The sequence below is a fragment of the Saccoglossus kowalevskii genome, chromosome 11, assembly GCF_978046115.1.
Source record: "Saccoglossus kowalevskii chromosome 11, keSacKowa6.1, whole genome shotgun sequence".
NCBI lineage: Eukaryota > Metazoa > Hemichordata > Enteropneusta > Harrimaniidae > Saccoglossus > Saccoglossus kowalevskii.
Genome location: NC_140651.1, coordinates 23,895,972 through 23,919,001, shown reverse-complemented (window position 1 = coordinate 23,919,001; position 23,030 = coordinate 23,895,972). Strand labels below are relative to the sequence as shown.

Sequence of the window (23,030 nt, the reverse complement as noted above, 5' to 3'; positions counted from 1 at the left end):
TGTTTCAATTATGTCATTGGTCTGAGTAAAAACGGATGAAAAATACAAAAAAAAATCGCAATAATTTCAATACATGTAATTATTGTGATAGAATCAATATTTCTCTGGAATTTGTTCTATTTTTTTGAAGTTACTTATAAAAACTTCTTGCTTCTGTTTTGACTGTTTACAAAATGGCGGCCTCCACGAATTCCTAATCCGAACATCGTATCAAATCCTCCAAATCAAATAGCTAATTCCATGTGAATATCCCGAATAATCGATTCTCCTGACTGAACACAAATACCATCATAGATCGGAGAAAATGTCTGGCAAGAAGACAAGAGGTGCAGTCAGTGCATCTTCGGTGAGTAAAACTACTTGAACTGCATCATACATGTACACTAAAAACACAGTCCGCCGTAGAGGGACGACAAGGGTCTTCCATGATTGAGCACTGAAGTTGAAGAGCGATTTGTTGTTGTTGTTGTTATTAAGGCAAAGTTAATATGTTAACGAGTTTTAAATACAGGTTAGCTAGTGGGCCCTTTGGGAGGTCAGTGATTTAAACGTCTAATCTGCATATCCAGACAATATTATCATTATTTAACATAGCCTGACAAGTTGGGGATCGCGGCAGTCCAGGGCGCCACCTACGCCAACTTGTCAGGCCATATTTAACAGTGCAGTGAACTGTTCTTCATGAGGCAGGTTGTGAAAGGAGTCAATCAAATCAGCAGCTGTATCAAACATAACACTGTATCTATTACTGTATTTGGAACATTCCACCATAGAATGAAATTTATTTTCAATGGTACCTTGGTTACACATGTCACAAACCCTGCTATTGAGTGGAGTACAATTGTGTCAGCCAGTTTGGCCAGCTGTTTGGCCAATAATTCAAAGTAGTCAAGACAATTTTGGGTCAAAATATCTCAAAATCTGTTTTCCAATTGAACATTCTTGTGAGCACTTTGCATGAGGTTTGTGAAACATTCATATTATTTAATTTTTGCATCAAGTACATTTGTATTTTCGTAATTTTCTTCCCTTGATCAGTCAATTCACTTTCCTCCGCCATATTTTTTCATAATTAAAGCTATAGTATTCTGGTCCATCGCCTGGTGTTTAAACCATGTGTTACTAACCTGCTGGCTTGGTTTCTTTAATTCCCAAGAGGAGAGGTTCATTAAAGTTGGAGAAGTGTATTAATTTGTATTGTTATATAGATAGATGGCATCTATCTTAAATTTGAAGATTTACGAGGCGTGCATCATTTATATACATCCGTTACTAGAAATTCTCTCCCATTTTCATAGCTTTTCTGTTGAAGCAGAGAGAAGGATGTTTTTTTACAGCTCTCACTCCAAAATGTAGCATATTATTTATCCAAAGGTTATTTATTAAAGATTGTGGAGTATGTATGCCTAACTAAAGATGGTTCATGTTGTCATCAACCATAATGTCTGTCTTGTTCAGGAGATTGTGGGATGTACGGCTGAACTTACTTCCAACATTTCAAACTTTATGGTTAGGGTGACTATAAGAAAATAACTTCAGTTTTTCGGTGGATAATTAAAGTTAATGTACATGTATCACAGCTGCAATGCTATGTTTTGTAGACTTCTCACTTTTGCATGCACATGTCCAATGTTATATCAAAAGTTGTTGACAGTGATTACCACATTCTTGAAAAAGCAACATGATTGACCAATCACATCGATGTTCTCACACTTACAGTGGTCAGGAATGTGAGAGTGTGAGTTTGTAAAGTTGTAATATAAAAATGATTGATTTTGATCACATGACCATTAAATCTGTACTAAATCACTTAGTTTCTATAAGTATAATTCGATCATAACTGACTACATGTAATACTATAGTAGTTGAAATATAACCTTGTAAATATCATACATGACGCCTACAAACAATGAAATAAAATATACCTTTCCAAACTTTATGTATATTTTAATGTCTGGTTAATTTGTGGATAGTCATATTAACAGTTTGATGCTTTAGATTATGATTCATTACATATGCCAATATACATTCCACTGAGTGACCACTGCACCATTACTGAAATAGCAACTGCCTATGGATTTTTCCTGGAAAAATTTGCACCCTGTCTATGTTCTTTGCTGGTTGTCACTTGAACACTTGTTTTAAACTGAAAATATTGTCCTATGTTATAGAATTGTGTGTCAACTATAATGTATAACATGATTGTGTTATTCATGTTGTGTTTATGAACACTATTGGAGAATCTTAAAGAAAGCTTTTATATATAACCGTGTGGGGTTGTTCATACAGGTGTTCCAGGGTTTGTTACTATGGATACCGGCAGCACTTGTATGCGCAACAATTTTCCTAAAGGGAAAGCAATGATGATACCAGGCAATGATTGCCAACATTTTGTATATATATTTTTTAATATTATTTGTCTGAGTGTCTCAATATTCTTTTCACATTTCCACTGCTAAAAAAAGTGTTTTCCCTCAGGGGAACTGCCTGTGTTGTTATTTCATGGAAGTAATTAACACCTCAAAACGTGTGAGAAATACTACTTCATGGGAATATCTTCAAGACTAAAAAATAGGTCGGACAAAACCATGAAATAGGTCACAGCACGTGATATAGATCAAATAACGTGTGCAGACGATAATGACATTTCAACACTATCCGTATTACTTTGCTCTGACTTGTCTATGATTTATTGTGAATCCCAAGAAAGTTAATAATACTGTCTGAACAAAAATTGTAGAATTTTTTTCAATCGCACAACAGTTATATATATATTTATTCAGTACCATTGGCCATAGGCCATAATGTACACACTTAAATGTAACACAAATAAATAAATAAATCGTTTGACAAGAATAATCACTGCTACTGCTTGTCTGAATATTACAAACTTATACTTCACCTATGAATACCAAATTAAATTTATATTTCAGTTAAATTTCCCTCCAACAAACTATGACGTTTTTGTAAAGAGTAGAATACCTATTTTGCAAGATTTTGTATTGTATGTGTATTTTCAGATTGCAGTAGCAAAATAAATTTCTTTCAATCGCACAACAGTTATAATTACGTCGATTGGTTTTTAAGGGCAAGGTTTAATGAGGGAAATATGTCTGTCTACATTGTTGTTCAATCATCTTTGATCACCCTTACCGGTAATAAATCACTAAGTGAAGTGCATCACTTATGGCCAAACATTGTCTTTGTTGTTTACTGGATCATTAAAGTATGACTTACCTCAACCATTGCTACAACTGGCATTATAAATAGTGCAAAATGAAATGAGTTTAAAGTAAATAAATTTTAAATGATGATTTTCAGTAAGAATAGACAAGCTCCTGGGTGTGTTCTCTAGTTGCTAGGTTCTTGAGCTCGCAAGTGAGGGGGAGGGGTTTACAGCTAGTCGTTGCTAGGTTCTTGAGCTCACAAGTGAGGGGGAGGGGTTTACAGCTAGTCGTTGCTAGGTTCTTGAGCTCACAAGTGAGGGGGAGGGGTTTACAGCTAGTCGTTGCTAGGTTCTTGAGCTCACAAGTGAGGGGGAGGGGTTTACAGCTAGTCGTTGCTAGGTTCTTGAGCTCACAAGTGAGGGGGAGGGGTTTACAGCTAGTCTTCTGACAGCCAGTTTATCTTACAAAGATATATACTGATACCAAAATAATATAAATTATATTTTGTCCAACTTCATTGTGTGTGTGTATGAATGTAAAACATGTTTTCTATTTTTCATGAGAAGTTTGTAAACTTTCAAAGGTAATGTGGGTGACTACAATACAGTATTAACATGCTCGGAACAAAATGGAATCCAGTATGGTAAAATATCTGCCCAATACTGTGTACCGGGGGTATTTTTGCTGGCCGAGAGTGTTGATTTCCACCCTTTGTTTTGTACACAGGGAAGCTAAGCAATCAGGAAACTCAAAGCTTGTCTATTGTATGTCAGATGAATGAGTATATCCACTTTTTATTCCTTCCTCTCAATGTTTATTACTGGGGCTTCCCCTATTTTATTTTTATATAAACTTACTTTTACACAACCAAGTTTTCTTAGTTGTCTTCGCAACCAGTCATCGGACCTGTCATTACTTTGCATCATAGCATTCATGTTTTTCAACAGAGTGGTGAGTATTTCAATATCATCTATAAATGTACTACTATTTCTTGTATGATGTATTTCTATGTTTTTTGTGTGTGTTAATTTTAATCCTAGTGATACATGTAGTCTTATAGTTATACTCCAACGTCAAAAAAAGTGTGTACATTATAAATACAAAGCTACATAAATCTTTTGAGCAAGACTGATTTCAACTGAGACCGGTTTTTAAATTATAATCATGTCATTTCTGACTGTGGTGGATATTGTCATTAATCTATCAGAAGTGCATATACCAAAAAATGCATTTGTTATGGAATGAGTTCACCAAAATAACTTTGACCTTAGAAACACCTCAGTCTGTGATTTCCAAAAGCAATTGCGCTCCCATTGTAGTAAAGATGTTATTTATTTCTTTGTTCAGTTGTTATTGTTATTCGTTGGAAATTGAAAATAAGTGCTTTCATTGTTTGGTTTTCTGTATGTGGAGGTAAAAGCATGGAGAGCATAAATATCTGTTGGTGCGTACCAGGTATACATTATATATTTCTATTATGTACTAGTACGTGTTCAGTATTCTAGTAACAGATTTTTTTTTTATTCATAGAAAGTTATCTTACAATACATATTAGCTTATCTCCATGGGCTAGTTGAAGAAATCAAGAATGATAAAAAAGATGATATCAAAATTCCTTTAGAAGAAAATATCTCAGCAAGGCAGGAAATGCTGACATATCATGCTAGGGACGCTACGTTGTCATATGGTGGTGTTGCATCAATAACGGTTCAAGCAAGATCTGGTAATTTTCTAGCTCCAGCTGATGATAGAAAAGTTACGACCAGACAGGAAAAATGTACGTATACATACTAATATTTAGTTCATTTCGTGTTCAGATATAATCACACTTTCGCATGTATGAAATGGCGAAACGTTATGTAGCGGGATACCACTTTATGTCAATACAACGATGGGGATGCAAGCGTACCTGATGTGAACCATTTTATACTAGTAACTGTACCCTCACAGAAACAAAATGGAAGCCAGTTCAGATGAAACCAGTTAATGCAAATGTATTTCTTGTGTAGTAAATTTACAATGTATCTGAATTTATACATAATACTAACTATTTAGTAATAAACTCCTTTTAAATTACAAACAGCAGCATATTTAGGCGAGATGTTTTTAAAACTCAAAAGGATGTCATTAATATGTAACAGTGAAGATAAACTTAGATTCTAAAGTTGCTGCAATTTTTGTATGAAATTTTAGAAATTGATTATAAGATCGTTCGTTTCAAATTTAGAAATCTAAACTGGTGGCTAAAATTTTACTCAGTCTATATAGCAAGGTGATAATGAAAATTATTAAAATGATAGATATGTTATTCATATAGCTGCAAATGAGCCCAAACTTTTGGCAATACAGCGGAGGAGAAGAACACAATACATGTGTGCTTTACTCTAATGTGTAGTTCACTCACATGAAAGGTTTGAATCGCATTATTAAAAATTTAATATGATGTGTACACTACTAATCAATATACAACTAATCTTCTCTTATAGGCAAAATTTTGCGCCATACTTATTATGATAGCCAAGGAAAAGGAAAAGTTGTGGTAATGTTTGAGTTTGAAGGCTGTGGTTTTATCAAGGCTTATACAAAGAAAGCTGTTCAAAGAATAAAAATTCACAAATCAAATCAAAAGAAAGGCAAACAAGCGGGAGTTTTTGAAAGTCGTAAACCAGAAGACTTGCAGACCCGAGGGGATGGCAGACTGTTCTATCAGATTAAAATCAGAGAAGGAAAATACAAATATGAATCTGTGCACTTTCCTAATTATTATATGAGATGTAACAAACAAGGCAGAATAACCTTGAAATTAGTCAATGGCAAACTAACAAATAGTAGTATGAACTTCATCGTGAAAGATAATGATGAAATGAAGAATGATTATTGTGATGCTGGTGATAACTGTGATGGTGTTGCTGCCATGCCTGATGACGATGACGACGACGACAACGACGATGACAGTAGAAGCGATAATGACACTGATGAAGATCCTGAATAACACTGTCAAAATTATGCTCTAGCATGATGTAATTTAGCTGTGAATTATTCTCAGTGTCAATTTCATTTGTTTCCAATGGAAAATTTCTACAACTTGAAAAAACAAGCTAAAACACTAAGATGAAGTACCAGTTGCGACATTTTTAATGATGATGATATGGGATTTCAGTTGTCAAGTATTATAAATATATATTATAAATATACTGTATTCCATATTGGCTTTAATTTGTATGAAAACAAGTTTCAAAAATTTAAATTAGCCTGTAGACTCTGCTTTTTACAGAAATGCACAAAATTAGTACCCCACATATTCACAACAATACCAAAAGCTTATGTAAAATGCAATGATATGGCACTACTGCTTTTATTTTACTACTAGGAATTGTAAGTAGTGGATATTATAACACTTGGAAAGACAAAACTTTGTGAAAGTCCTGACACTCTGTATCGAAGGACTCCAGAGAATTTGTCACTGCTATAGAATTTTGTAATTTTTACTGTAATTCAAGAAAATATGTCTATCATAAAATGAAAGTATATGGTGTATTAAAAACATGCACATTCATACTTGAATGCCTGCCTAGCACAAAATCATAAATTTCTTGTTCAATTTAAATGGGTAGTCAGTCTTGTTTCCATAGAAACAGGAATTTTAGTTTACCATTGAGTTATTGCAAAACTGGGTAAAATTTTGAATTAGGTGATTCCTTTAGTTTTATTGGGTATATTGGTATTTATTGCTGTCACAGTTTTTTTTCTGATTTTCAGAAAATTCTACAATTAACTTTATCACCATCTTTTCGATTATTTATTATTTAGAAGAATGTGGGTTCTTTCCCGGCACCTCACAGTCCAAATATGCCACTGTCATCTTCCAATTTGGTAGACAGCTTGATTCCTATAAGGCCAAAAAAAAAAAAAACTTATGTTGCCCTCAAGTAGGAAAATTGGGTCGGTTGGTCGTCTTTTTTTTTTTCATTGAAATACAGATCAACCCGAGGTTAAAAGTCCCCACTTATTCCCCCGTGACCCCGGGGATCAAACAACGGTTCGGGATCGTTAACGCGACTCGATATTTCATATTTTTCGGTCGGCCGCTGAGGGCAACAAAACAATTTTTTTTTTGGCCTAATTGTGTTACAAAAACCTCTCTACTACCTACATGTAATTCAACAATCCGAAAAAAATGTAATGTAAATTTTTCATCTAACGATTCAATGCCAACTCCAAAAATAATTATTTGTTCAAATGGATGTAATAGAAGGGTACGGTAATCATTGTCTTCAATGTTTTGATGGTACTTGGCAGACATAGTCTGTGATGCAGGCAGTGCAATAAGCATGTATGTTTTTAAAAACTGTTCAAATATATAACCCATAGTTTACAACAAAAATCAATGTATTTTTCTCAAAAAATGTTTTGCTTAAATATTTGATGGTACACAAATTGTACAGTGTTAATCAATTCGTCAAAGAGGGCGCTGTGCAGTAGTGAAACAAGTGAAAAAAAAGGTCGACCCTGCATGCTGACCAGAAACATTATTTAATTTTTTAGGCCTAATAAATATAGCCCTCTTTAAAGCAATTAAAATAATTTTAGAAGCTTTTGCTTACATAATACCATATTAGAGATACATTTATGTTTTTATTTCTATGTTTATAATTTTGATAAAAATTATTGAGTGAAACCTTTACATAATGTTACAAATGTTTTTCTCTGACTTTATAATACACATTTCAAAATTTTTTTTTTTTGAAGATTCCTGTATGCATTTGTGTTATAGAATGAAATAAACATGCTTTTCTCAAAAAAAAGGATGTCAATGACCATCTTGTTTTACTTTTGAAAATATTAATGTGTTTTCCTCTTCACAGAGAAGATGATTGTCTCAATGTCCAAGGAGTTTGTCTTATTTAGTATACCTTTGACAAATTTGTTTTTTGTCTCTCTACTATATTACTTTACACCAAGGCAATTTTATCATACTTTGTCTTGAAAGTGGGTGTCCTCTCAACTTCAAAGTTCAAACCCTTTCATCATGTCTAATTTGCATAAGAATATAATGTGTTAATTACCACTAATGATGTTGTTCATGCTGATTACTGTAAAATGACTAATTTTCAGTGGGTTTAAATTTCGCTAATTTACCATTTCAGGCATATTCAGTGGGTTTTAAATTCACGGTTTTATCATTTAGATAATGTGTTCTATGCTAAATTTGACATATTAACTGGGTTTTAATTTAGCGCATTTTCCAGTCAGAGAAATAAGCAAAATTAAAACCCAGTGAATAATTAATCCCTTTACAGTAGTACATGCTGGACTTTCTCCTCAACAGGTACTAATCACGGTTACTAAAAACCGTAGGCTTAGGCCCAAAAAAAAGAATTGTTTTGTTGTACTCAGCGACCGACCGAAAAATATGAAATATCGGTACCTCGGCTATTTACAATACCCTTAGTTTTCACGAGTTTAAAAAAAAAAAAAAATTCGACCGACCGACCCAATATTTCAATGTTCCGACTTGAGGGCAACATAAGTTGTTGTTTTTTTTGGCCTTATGCATGTAGATTAGTCAATTTGTATGTCAGTCTGTTGTCATTATGGGACGTACATTCAGTGACCAATTTTAGGAACATGGAAAATCAGAACTTAGCATAATCTCTCCATTTAAGGTTAACCCCCTCCTCCAACCCCCAAATTAAAATTTTGTGCAAAGAAAGGGCAACTAAAAAGCCATGGCTATTATACTCATAAATGCAGTAACCACAATAACATTTGCATATCGTAATACTATTAATGACTTGGAAAAAATACTGGGACTTCCCCTTATTTATTTATTTATATAAACTCACTAGTACCAATACAGTTTCCTTTGTCGTCTCGGCAACCAGTCATCGTAACTGTGCATCATGGCTTTCATATTTGTCAACAACGTGGTAAGTATCTTTAAAAATGTCTTTTCTTGTCTGAAGTTGAATCTTTTTATTTATCTGATCCATTTGATTGTGTTAGCCTGATGTAATAACGTCATTTTCAGCTTTGATAATGCATTCCAAAGTAAGTTTAGGAGTGATTGAACTACTTCAAAGATGGGCCGTCGAGGCAATCAGACTTTTTCCATCTTAGCCGTTTAGACTATATACCATATGCATAAGTTTATTCCTTTTTCTCCGAGAGATGTTGTGTGATTCAACCCTATTTACTTGAAACTGTTTTAATTTGTCAAATTTGTTTGAATTTTGTGAGTTATGGAAATCATGAATTTTTCTAACTGAAAATTTTACTGGGGTCATTTAGACATTAAATTTTGTTATTAGGGACCCCCTAATTAAATTATGACTATATGTATGAAATTTCATTGGTTAAAGTGGTCTTTCATTATCCAAGTTGTGCTTTTCTTTTCTACACAGAAAGGCATCAAACAATATATGTTTGCAGAAATTGGTGGAAAAATCAGTGAAACCAGGAACAGTGAAAAAAATGACGTCAAAATTCCTTCAGATGAAAATATCCAGACATGCAAAGAGATACTGTCCTATAGTGCTAAAGATGCTACAATACGGTATAATGGTGTTGCAACAATAACCATCCAGACAAGATCTGATCTCTATCTAGCTCCAGCTGACGATCGAAAGGTTAGAACAAGACAGAAAAAATGTACGTACTTATTATATGTATCTATCAAATTTGTCAAATGATTAAAGACCTGAAAATACATGAATCACATCAGCGGGAAGTATACGATTATCGCAGTAGTGAAACGTTCGTATCCATTCGTCTTTGGATCTAAACGATTTTGTCTGTGTCGGTGTACATTTTGGTCCATTCAATGCAAGAACTGTTATTTTTATATTGAAAATATGTAATACATGTCATATTTAAACTTACAATGCTAGAAACTACTTGTAAATTGTTAAAATTCAACAATAAACTGCAATACAGAAAAAAAAAACAATAAAAAAAATTAAAATACCCATCTTTTATATTATGGCAAACCAAAATACTCATGACAAATGTATTTTTTCTCTTATTTTACTAGGCAAGATCTTGCGCCATACATTCAATGATATCCAAAAAGGAGTTGTGGTAATGTTTGAGTTTGAAGGCACTGGATTTATTAATGCTTATAAAAGGAACAATGTTCCCAGACTAAAAATTAATAAATCAAACCAAAAGAAAGGCAAACAGGCCAGAGTTACAGGAAATCGTGCACTAGAGAGTCTGCAGACATGGAAGGATCCAAGACTGTTTCATCAGATTAATATCAAGAAAAGCAAATACACATATGCATCGGTGCATGTAGAGGGTTACTATTTAAGAGTTACCAGGAAAGGCAGAGTAACGTTAACTTCAGTAAACGCAGACAAAACAAAATCTAATATGATTTTTAATGTGAATGAGGGTAATAGAAATGATAGTGAGTGTGATGGGGATGATGAATGTGATGGTGGTGCTGAGATTTCTACGGAAGATGATGATGATGACGAAGATGATGTCAAAGATGTCGAAGATGATGATGATGATGACAGTGAAGATGATGACGATGTCGATGTCGATGACAGTACAATGGTGATGACAGTTATTATGACAATAATGATGGTGATCATGATCATGACAGTGCAATGGTAGTGACATTGATTGCAATGATGATGACACCTATACTGTATTTAATGTACTTATTCAAGACTGTAGAATAGCTGTAGAAAATTTAGCTTTTCATTTAGTATAATGACATAATAAAATATTTTAATAGGGTAAAAAAAAATGTTTTGCTCCTCGTTCTGTAAAAAACTGGAAAACAACACAGTGATGAATTTTCAATATTCTTTGTATTGAGATTATTCAATACCATTACCACAAGATATGTATTCACTGTTTAGCATTTATTAAATACCGTTTTTGAATACATGCATTAATTGTTGATTTGGATCAACAAGTCATTCTCTGAAACAGAAAACAAGTATTTCGCCAGTGTACCATATATGGCACTCTTTACCAGTGTGAGGCTCATGTTTCAAACTGACGAGCATGATGACGAGAGGCAAAACCTAATTTGAGTTTGTGGGGCGGGGGCTAAAGCATAACTTTCTATAAACAAATTTGTTTATTGTAAGCCTCATATAAAATTTGTTGTCTGTAGTTGTAGTCTACTGAAAGCGTGTAGCTATAGTTCTGTTAAATTATTTGGAATATTTACAGCATACCATATAAACTATTTATTCGTGTTAGTTTGATCGGTTTACATCGTTTATAGCTATATTTAATATATACTTTGTTTTGAGACAATGTTGCTGTTTAACTTTTTCACTACCATTCACAAGAGAACATGGCGTGTACATTTCTGATTCAAACCTTGTAGCCCAATTGATCTGTTTCATATTTAGAACGTTTAATTTAAAACCCAGTTTGTAATTAACGTAAAACTTACATATTTTGTACTACAGAACAATTTACATTTGCATGTTTTTGTGCGTCAGTGTGCGAGGATCAGAGGAATTTGCATCATATGTTTATTTAATTATCTCTTTTATCAGGGCATTTTAAAGAACAATATTAGTAATTGACATTTTTTCAGATTTAATACAAGTACAATAAAAGTGTTTTTGTCGCAGTTTAGAACACAAAAAAACATGTTTACTAAAAATGAACTATCATAATCTCGTACATGTATAACTCGCCTTACACACCCCTTCACTTTCACTTAAATTTGATACATGGTTTAGAACAGAAACATCTCAAAGGGGAAGGTGCTTTGCTAAAGTGCAAACACACATGTTCAGGTTGTAATGTACAAGCTTTGAGTATTGCTGCTTCTGCATGATGTGGACTGTACCATTGATCTCTAGGGGTAGCTGCTCTAAATTGATATGGTAATGTTCCTATCAGTTCAATTTGTTTCATGTATAACTGTTTTTTTTTTTAAATGAAACCCAAATGATCTTGAATTAGATGTCAAACTAAATAAAAATAAATATAAACAATGCACTGCTATTAAAGATTACATTTGGGTATATGCAGGAATTGTTAGTATTTAAATACAGGGCAGAGAATTAGACATTACATGAGCAATTTTAATGAAGGTATGAAGTTTTTTCCCAAGTAATTCAATAATAAGATAAAAACTGGTACTACTGTGGGATACTTTATTTTCACTGGAATTAATTTTTGCTGAAAAGCTTTTTGAGTGTTCGAATTTATTTTGATGAGTTGAATGTGAAATATAGGAAAAAAAGTATATTCACTAAGTTTTATTTTCACAGAATCATCCCTTCAGCGAAAATAGCGAAAACAAATTCCAAGCGAAAATAAAGTATTCTACAGTATTTCAATTTCTAAAATCACTATGCATGTGTTTATTTGATTTGTCTGTAATTTCTAATTATCTTTATTATTAATTATCCTTATTATTAATTATCCTCCACATAGAAAGATTACAATCACATACATGTATACCAGTGTAGATTTGTTGAAATGCTATGATCATTATTATTCAATAAAACCTTTTGCTACTATTGAGTTATTCTCTTATTTATGTATACCAGTGTCACTCATCCATGATAATTAGGAAGTTATAAACACTTCCACATCCAATTGTGTATTGTAGTTACTTCCTTGTAGAGAGCTACTTTCAGGCAGTTTATCGTCTTAGTTTCCTCCTTGCCTAGCTTCCTGCTTTCCTGGTATTGCTTCCAATTTTTTTTTAATCTTTTCACCACCAGTTCTCTATTTCCATCAAAATTAATTCACAAAATAGTTCTGTTTATAGTCTGCACTTTCCTTCAGAAGATTGGGACAAAAATTGACTCAAATTGTGTTTGTTGGCTCCAAAATTAGGGTTCATTTCCAGAAATATTGAAAAATATTAGAAAATAGTGCAGAAAAAATTGGGCAAGAAGGTCTGGTGGTGAAAAGGTTAATGATGAATGATTTGATATCTGCTGTTATAATCAAAATATTTAAAACAAAATATTTCTTTCCTGTTGATGACAATGAATGACACTTTTGTATACCTATCCTGTTTGTTTTTATGTGTGAAAATGATCAGCACAAATGCCTACGGTAGTACTGTAAATCATTTACTTTCTCAAAAGACAATTTTTCGTGAGTTTGTAAAAAATCTTATCCTAAGACCCTGAGTGTCAGTGAGTTTCACAAAATGTTGTTGTCACAAATGTCATAAAATACTAAAATCACAAAAAATTCTGGCAGTGAAAATTAAAAAGTTTACTCGTACATTGGTGTGTTTGCTCATATTCACTACGTGACTGCACTATAATGGCAATTTGATGTGCTGTCTATATAATTCAAATCAGCATGGTCGAATATCCATTTAGTTTACCACGGTGACATTTATAATCAGCCAATCCAAATGTATGTTAAATATGTTTGTACATTCATTAAATTGTCATTATCATCGGTGCCATGCATTTACTGTAGAGAATTGGAATACATATAATATACACTAATTTGGGTTTATCACGCCAGTCATAAACTCATCTGACATCTAATGTATAATGCTTTCCTGTCTTTTTCAAGTACTGGTACCATTATACTTATTTATGAATGAATGAATGAACTTTATTGTTCCCGTGTAAAAAAGAGTAGGTTACATAGGGTGTTTGCAACAATAAAGAATTTTTGTTAACAAGATAATATTTTGAAAATAACTAGAATGAATGTACTTAAAATTCACAAATAAATAAATATGTATAAAAAATAAATACACAAATAAATTATTAAAGAAATCTAATCTCTAATTTTGGTCTCAGCTAAAATAAAGTTTGATATCTCTTGTTGAACTAATTTATCTTGATGTGAAAGTAAATATGTGAAACGAGAAATGCTATTGTCAGCCGAAACTTTAATTTTATGTAACAGTTGAGATCTCTGCTGTTCATATTTTTGACAGTCTAAAAGGAAATGGATCTCATCTTCAATGCAGTTATTACAAAATTGACAAAGTCTGTTATTTATTGGTACTTTAGGGATAGAATGTCTGCCTTTTTCAATAGCTAAACTATGATCGCTAACCCTGAATTTAGTGAACATTTTTCTATTTTCACCATTCAAATTTATTCAAATTACACAAACATTATGACACAAACAATTCAAATTACAGTCTATATTTTATATGAATACACACTGTGCATAGTGAACCCCCAGGCATGAAAATGTAGGAAAACACAATGTTAAATATTAAAAACATTTAATGAAACTATAGCATGTGAAAACAACATTGTTCAAAGGTATTTGTAATTACTAATTCTCTCGAAATGATATTGTTAAAATTAGTAGATGCAGGTATGTAGAAGCAGCGTGACTGCTGATGCAGTTGAGTAACTGTGATCACACTAAATACCATGAGAGCTCACGCGAACACGACTAGGAGCGAATGGTGGAGAATAAAGTGACAACTGCAGTGACCCCCAGCACATATTTTTTTCAACAAGAATAATTTTTCATGATGGGGGTGCATGGGGTGTGTTTCCTTACTTATAAGGAGATTGACATATTATTTACAAATTTAATTTTGAATATGATTTTTATTTTTTCGGTTTTTGCAGATTGTTGACTTGAAGGCTGAACTTTTTAGGAAACAAGAAGAATTCAAGAGAGAAAAATTTGAGAATCAAAATTATGTCAAACCCAAGTCAAGCAAGGTATGTTTTCAGAGTAAGAGTGTATCAAGAAATTGACAATGTTTGACAATGTTTGTATTCATTTTTAGTATGGGGTGTGTTATTGAGCATGCTGTATATATGATTTAATTTAATTTAATTTAAAAAGAAAGCAATAAAACATGGTTTATGGTAAGGTGTAACTAGTTTTATTTCATCTCTTGTCAATTAGAAACATGAAGTTAAATATATGGCATGTGAATGTAGTCAATTGATATAGCAAAATATTGTTTTTAGTAAAATTAAAGTGGTCCAATTATGGAAGCAATACAAGATAGCAATTATCAGGGGGGGATTGGCACGAGAGGGCACCATCCGATCTGAATGGAACGTTTCGACGTCAGTCATCCGTAGCCCATCGTCAAAGCAACAACGTCCCGTTTACGAACAGATGAAATAATTTCAGCAATTTCTTTACAGAATAATCCTCAACAAAACTTAGAAACATTTCATAGACAACTACAGGCCCCAAAATTATTGTCTATTGGAAAACAATTAACCGACAACCAGTTTGACGCCACAATTTCTTGCTGGAGCCTGAGTTCTACGCGTGATTTTATTGCATTCAAATCTGTTCCATTTCAAACTGCGCATGCACACACACTGTGGTTTCTCGAAATGCATACTAATTAGATAACTTGTCACTAATAAAAGTCACCAAAAACATTTTGAGCAATTTTGAGCAATAGTACTAGAGTGAAATATAAATGTGCCTCTGCACTCTTCATAAATTTTGTAACTTGCTATGATCATGGTAATGAGAAAACCTGTGCTTACTTTCAACAGTTAGCTGGAGTCTGATCGAAAACGTGTCTCAAAAAATACTTTTACATCATTTTTCCGATTATTTTTTCAGCTTGTAACGATGATATCAGTCAACTTAGAACTAACATGTATGCTATCGGAAAGCATTTTGGCACAATTTTACTGAAAAGATGAGTTTTTTATTGCTCATGAATATTAATTTATGCAAATGAGACTATTATTTCAACCAATCGTGTCATGCAACTCCCCCCCTGGCAATTATTTTAAAATTATTAATCATGAAAAACAGTTTCAATAAAAAAAGTTCCTATAGTTAATGCTGTACTGTAAATGCATTATTTATTCCCTGGGTTTTAATTTCGCTATTTTTCACTGATGTGTAAAATCCGCTAAATTAAACATGTAAACATGTAACATGTAAATTAAACATAAAACTCTTGTTTCCTTGACAAATTTGTAAAATTAAAACACAGTGAATATGCTCAAATTTCAAAATAGTGAAAATAATTTTTTTTTTAAATTTTTTATACAGCATTTAGTTTATTCGAAATGCATGCTTGCTGAAAGGACATTGTTTGCCGTGACCAGGTGTATACTTGTATACATGTAGGGACAACGGTGTTAATTCACACAAAAATACACTCACATCAACGATGGCCATTTTAAGCAATATTCCTTGATAAAGAGTCAGCATTATATACAAAGTGAGCTGATAGTCACTACTAAGAGAAAAACTGTCCTGGCTTTTATGCATTTCTAATAAAGCTAAACTTTATAGTACAAATTCTTTAATGTGCATAATATTCTTCATTTTAGAAGTCCAACTTGTTTAGCAAGCAGAATATTGGTGTACAAAATAGAGCTGAAAAAGACAGGAAGCAAGATAGTGAAGAAAAGGACAGCTTAGCCAAATCAAAGTGAGAAACACATCCTGTATTCTGAAGTCATTGGGACAAATTGTATTCACCAGATTTTCTTGACCAAATTTGTCTGCAATTTTTTTTTATATTCTTCAATATTCCTGAAAATGAACTTGAATTTTGGAGTCAACAGACAAAATTTGAGTCAATTTTCACTAAAAAAATTGTACTATTTTTGTTCTGAAAGAAAGTGCAAACTATAAACAGGTCTATTTAGTGAATTTGTGATAAAAAGAGTGAACTGTAAAGCAATGAAATGGTGAAAATTTGATATCTCGTCAACAAATTGATGAGAATTTATACCAAGTACATATATTCTCACAAATGAAGTGATTTTGGATTCCTCTGAATTTGAACTTTTTCACTATTAAAAAGCATTCAAATTCTTCTATTTGATGATTGACAGGTCAGCATTGGAAACTAAGGCTGCATTGTATGATAAGATGGCAAGAGGGCAGTTATGGCCAGGTATTGTTATTATTAGAATAATATTATTATTATTACTGTTCATTCAAATCATGTCAGTGTCAAAAAATGAACGATTCTTTTATTTCTCTCAGTAAGCTTGCATTGGTTTCTGTTGAGTTAATTCACTTCACAGTACATGTATACCAGTTTTCAATTTCACCAATTTGTGTTATTGAATCAAGTCATGTTATGCCTAAAAGCAAAAGATCAACTATCAATATTTAAAAGTAGAGCAAAATCAATATCGCAATGAACAAATTCTTTTCAATGTATGATAGCAAAAATATTTATTTATGCAAATTATCTAATTAATATTCACATTTCTGTACAGAAGATGATGAGAAATACATGGTAGATTTCACGCAGAAAGTAATTGACAGACAAGAAGAAGAGAAAAGGAAGCAACAACGAAAAGATGAAGAAGATGTAATTAGTGGTGATATTCCTGCATCATGTGACCCTGGAGATGAGTGGTAAGGCATCAAGCAATGACACTTGCCTCAAATTCAGTCTGTGATTTCAACTTCAGATTCAGATTCCAGTCTGTGATTTCTAATTCAGATTCAGATTTCAGTCTGTGATTTCAACCTTAGATTCGGATTCCAGTCAGTGATTTCAACCTCGGATTCAGATTCCAGTCTTGATTTCAACCTCAGATTCTGATTTCAGTTTGTGATTTCAACCTCGGATTCTGATTCCAGTCAGTGATTTCAACATCAGATTCTGATTTAAGATAGTGATTTCAACCTCGGATTCTGATTTCAGTTTGTGATTTCAACCTCGGATTCTGATTCCAGTCAGTGATTTCAACATCAGATTCTGATTTAAGATAGTGATTTCAACCGGAGATTCTTATTACAGTCTAAAATTTTAACCTCAGATTCTGATTCTGATTCTCGTCTATAATTTGAGCCACAGATTCAGATTCCAGTAGTTGATTTCAATCTCAATCTCAATTGCTGACTCTAGTCTGTGATTTCAATCTGAGATTCAAATTCTAGTAGGTGATTTCATCTCAGATTCCAATCCCAGTCAGTGATTTCCACCAAAATTCTGATTCCAGTCTGTGATTTCATCCTCAGATTCTGATTTTTAGTCAGTGATTTAGTTTTTGGTAAATTTATATACTGGTAAATCAATTTTTCTGTGTTGCTAGGGTGGACTACACAGACTCCCTAGGTAGGTCAAGAAGATGCATGAAAAAGGATTTAAAATATCTGCAAGATCTTGACAAGGACTTGAATCCTGCATTAAAAAGGTAAATACACCATGTTCTATTTGCTTCCATCAAAACTTATAAACTTTATTTAGACAGATCTGCTTACAACTGTGCTGTAAAATAAGTGGGAAGTATTACATGTATTGTGAAATCAACATTGAGGAAATGTATTTCGGTAGCTGTTTATTAGGAAAATATATTTTTTGACAGTGTCAAAACCAGAAGTACTTAAAAATGTAGGCTTACTTGATAGTTTGACAAGTCAGTTTCACTGCCTTTACTGATGAACAATCTCTTTCATGAAATAGGTCATGACATTTTTTGTTAACAAATAACTATGATTTTCTTCTTTAATCCGATGATTTGATATAATGGAACCTGAATTTTGTGAAATATAAATTATGTATTTCTTGTTTTGTAACAACTCTGTTAGTATATATTGATATAAACAAATTTTGTGAAATGCTTCACATTTTCTGGCCACTAGAGGGCCTACTTTCGTCTGTGAACTCACAATAACTTTAATTTACATTTGTTCATCACTAGTTCAAACACTGAAGATGAACCGGATCTTCTTTCTGCTGACATGAAACGAGAAATGCTTCGTAAAAAGTGGGAAGAAGAGGAAGCCGAGGCCATGAGTAAACCAGTTGGACCAGTGCATTATGAAAATGTCAGATATGAAGGTATGGCCAGAATTCCTTGATGTTGATCACCAATGTGACCTGCGAGTCAATTGCAGACAAATTTGGTCAAGAAAATCTGGTGAATACAATTTGTCCCAATGACTTCAGAATACAGGATGTGTTTCTCACTTTGATTTGGCTAAGCTGTCCTTTTCTTCACTATCTTGCTTCCTGTCTTTTTCAGCTCTATTTTGTACACAAGTTATGCTTATTTCTTGTCATCCCAATGATTGTATCAGCAAAACTCATACATTGATGTAGTGATCTTCAAAAACATAATATAATTATGTAATTTGGTAAAATGAAATTCACTTTGTATTAACAAAACAAGTGTAAAATTTGAGGAAGACAGTACAATAGTGTTACAGTGGGTGCAAACAGGATTCGTATGGGGGTAACATGGTCTTGATCAATGTTTCAATAACTCAATTTGCCTCAGATGGTTGAAGCAACCACAAATATGATTTGTATAGTCACAATGATATGGTAATATGAAAACAGACAACAACTTAGCCATAGTACGTACCTAGACAAAAATTTATTAGTACAAAATCAAGTGGTGCCAGGAGAAGTGAGATTGTCACAAAATGTATCAAATCATTTTTATAACATAATGCCAATAAGACAGTCCCTGGCTTTATTGCAATGTTTATAGGGATTTTCCCTAGTCAGTTTGCTAACACTTGGTACAAATTATGTTTGTATCTGCTGCAAAGCCTTGTATTGGGTAAAACAAGACCACTAAATCAACTTCCTATTCCTGTTTCAAGAATAGTAACAGTAAATTAAACATGGTGTTCTGAAAGTTTTAAATTTTTCTTGGGATGGGGAATACCAAGATCTAAATTAAATTATTTTTGGAGTTGCATTTAGATCAGTAAAATGTCAAGTGATATAAAAGTCACTGTAGTTTGTGATATAACTGCATTTAATCTATGTTAATTTGGTGGTGACCTCCTTTGATTTTCCTCAATACAGTACAGTGATCCATTCTTTTAACTGGTATGCTATAATTCAATGTTAGTGACCCCTCTTTCTTTTGAATTTCTTGTGAATATTATAACCAAAAATGATTTGGATCGAGAGTCATGAATGCATGAAATTGGCCAAAATGTTAAGTATGGTAATTGTATTAGTGGTCTTGTGCTAACTATAGCATTAAAAACTGTTGAAAGATCCAATAAAAGCATTTGACATTTGTCAGAAATGAAAATTCCTGTGGTTTTGAGAAAAAAAAGAAAAATACAAACAATACCATAACCATTAGAATTGCATCGATGATTCCTGCTGTATATACCAGGTACCCTACTATTAATAAATATAAACTGTTATGCCAGGACATTCTGTATTAAATTAAAAATACATTATTTATACAGCCAATCAAGATTTGTCATTGAAAATTGAACTGTTTGACAGGAATACATGGTTTGAACCAGGATGTTGTAAACATGCATGCATAATTGAAATAAATGTTGTATCTATCTTAATAGAAGTGCGACATACTGGTGTTGGCTACTTTGCATTCTCCAAGGAGGATGAAGCTAGGAAGAAACAAATGGAACAGTTGGAGATGCTTAGAGATGAGGTCAATTGCATTATTTCTACTGACGTTTACACTGTACATGTAAAATACAATAAGCAAAAGCGTAGTGTTTGCACCATGTATGCATTTATCTCATTCCCATTGAATTGTAGCTGATGCACTAAAGATCAGCTGGTAAAATCTGAACCAGAGATTTTGTTAGTATTTCTTGAGAGTAATGATATGATAAAGTATACAGTTATATACAATGTGTTGGCATTGAGGTGGAATGTGTGCCAGTTCTGATACGCCAGCTTTCTCTGTTTCACTACCAAAAATAGAATCCAGTATATTTGCTATAGGATTTGTCTTCCCTCTGAAATTGGAATTTGATGCGTTGATTGATCACATTTTAAAATCATTTATTCACATCATTCAAATGCCATTATTTGCATATTAAAGTTACCAAGTTCAGCCTCACAAATCTTGTCTGCATAAAATCGAATAGCATTTTTGTAATATTTTGAACTAATATCAAACAACAATATATATAGTCAAAGTGACCAGTGATCAAACTTTTGGCCCAAAATAATTACAAGTTTACATAATTTTATTTATTCTTCAAATGTCAGTTGAAATGAGAAATTATCATGACCATATTTTCATCCATGAATGAATTAATCAATCAACCTCCGTAAAAAAAAAATACACTGTGTATGGTTGCTATACACAGATTTGAAACAAGCAGTATTGGGTTTGAAGAGATGTCAAATTGGATAGGGACATAACAATCTGTCAGCCCTGTGTGCAGTCTCTGTCAAATTTACTCGTAAAAAACAACAATTTGCAATCCTTTTTAATAGAGCCTGTAAAGGGGACTTTCCTCACTTGGTCATCAAAATTAAAACAATATTCACTTAACTAATAAATATTTAATTTATCATGCAGACTTCAGATCAACGAGTCAAGAGGGAGAAATTGAAAATGAAAAGAAAGGCAGCAATGCAGGCCAGATTAGAAAAAGTCAAACAAAGGAAGAAAATAAAGGGAGATCTGTTTAATGATGAAGATGATGTAGAGGAGAAAAAGGAAGAGATTCCAGTCGAGTTATTGACTCGGGATGAATCATTAAGACAGCTAGGGGCAGAAAGACCTTGGGACAAAGGAAAAGGTCAGTGTCACTTTACTCTGTTTGCTCCATATCAGAAGTGCTGTAAAAGTTAAACTACAATTTATTTTGCCTCTGGTTGTACAATGTTACTGAACATGTGTTTGCAGTTATTGTGAAAGGTTCATGGTGGAACTTGCACCTGAAGATCAATAATAATATATTAAAATAAAATAAAATAATCCTGATTATAGTGTACTTTACATTGTAAAATTAAATAACGTTTTCAAATAATATTGATTCCAGAAAAAATGCCAGCACCTGTTCGCTCAAAACCATCATTGCCTGTGTACAACCCAAGAGATGAGAGACCATCTGAGTTTGCACCACCAAAAGAATATTATGATTCAGGTCCTGTCAAGACAAAGAATGAACACAGAAAAATGTGGCGAATAGAAGATGGTGGCTACCCTCCAGGAAATACAGAACAAATGGTACCAGCAGACAGTTCTAAACAACGAGAGGCTGCTGTAACAGAAAGAACTCAGCAATTACCTGTGAATTTCCCACCACATCCCCCACCTCCTCCTAATTTTATGTACCCTCAGCCTCCTACTGGACAATTCTTTCCCCCTCCTGGACATTACCCACCACCAGTTTTTCCTCAGACTGCCTCAATTTTACACCCCCCTCCATATTATAACCAAGAACAGCAACAGCAACCACAGGAAGATCAACAAAAACCAACAAATGTAAACCTGGACTCTGCACTTTCTTATTTCAGACATAATGCTGGTCATTCTAGCTGATAATAGCATCACTGTCTTTGACTAATATTTAGAAAATGAATATTAGTAGTATCTATTCTTATTTTTATATGCACTACATTGATATTGAAGTACACGTTTTTAGTACACAATAGTTCTGTGATATCACAAGGTATATGGTTCCATTATAAAGTTGGTTATACTTCGGGTGAAATACAGAAAATTTTGGAGTACTTTTCATAGCTTTCTACACTATACACACAGCACAAGCAATCTTATGCACACCATCACTGATAAGGGCAACGGGATACTGCACACATTTCACATGTTCCAACATTTTTCGCTGCTAACTTGTGCAACTGCCATCCATAATGTTTTATAATAATTAAGTTGCCAGCGAAGAAAACTTTGTTTATGCAGTGTTTTAATTGGTGCTGAAAAATGACCACAATGTGAATACATTTCAAGTACATGTATGATTTAGATCTAACAATAAAATGAGCAGCATATACATAAATGTTTTTAATTATGATTGACTCGTATGTATGTGATGTTGCTTCTTATTTTTGTTATGTTCACTTATGAGGTTAAAACACCATTGGATTGGTAAATTGGAATTCCAATGGTCGTTTTATAATATCAAAATTTATAAAAAAAATGGTATACTGACCATACCTTTTAGTCAATTTTTTTCTTGTATTCTATCACTATTTCTGGAAATAAACATACAATTTAA

The 23,030-nt window shown here is 32.9% G+C and overlaps 2 protein-coding genes across 4 annotated transcripts; both read left to right on the top strand.

Annotated features, from left to right (window-relative positions):
• Positions 1-166: 166 nt before the first annotated feature.
• Positions 167-22,811, top strand: LOC100374492 (coiled-coil domain-containing protein 174-like). 3 transcript variants are annotated; one of them, XM_085505038.1, is made up of 10 exons: positions 167-346; positions 14,726-14,821; positions 16,421-16,521; positions 16,931-16,992; positions 17,327-17,465; positions 18,149-18,250; positions 18,758-18,897; positions 20,388-20,482; positions 21,368-21,590; positions 21,834-22,811. In XM_085505038.1, exons 1-10 carry the CDS (start codon positions 305-307, stop codon positions 22,334-22,336), a joined length of 1,503 nt encoding a protein of 500 aa, XP_085361164.1. In that variant the 5' UTR covers positions 167-304; the 3' UTR covers positions 22,337-22,811. The 3 variants fall into 3 exon arrangements, with proteins under 3 accessions (XP_085361164.1, XP_006822366.2, XP_085361165.1); XM_006822303.3 differs by having other exon boundaries at positions 17,324-17,465; XM_085505039.1 differs by lacking the exon at positions 167-346 and adding an exon at positions 4,431-4,944 and having other exon boundaries at positions 17,324-17,465.
• LOC144360548 (uncharacterized) lies at positions 9,019-10,790 on the top strand. The gene is made up of 3 exons (XM_078013221.1): positions 9,019-9,097; positions 9,572-9,818; positions 10,201-10,790. Exons 1-3 carry the CDS (start codon positions 9,071-9,073, stop codon positions 10,788-10,790), a joined length of 864 nt encoding a protein of 287 aa, XP_077869347.1. The 5' UTR covers positions 9,019-9,070.
• Positions 22,812-23,030: the final 219 nt, after the last annotated feature.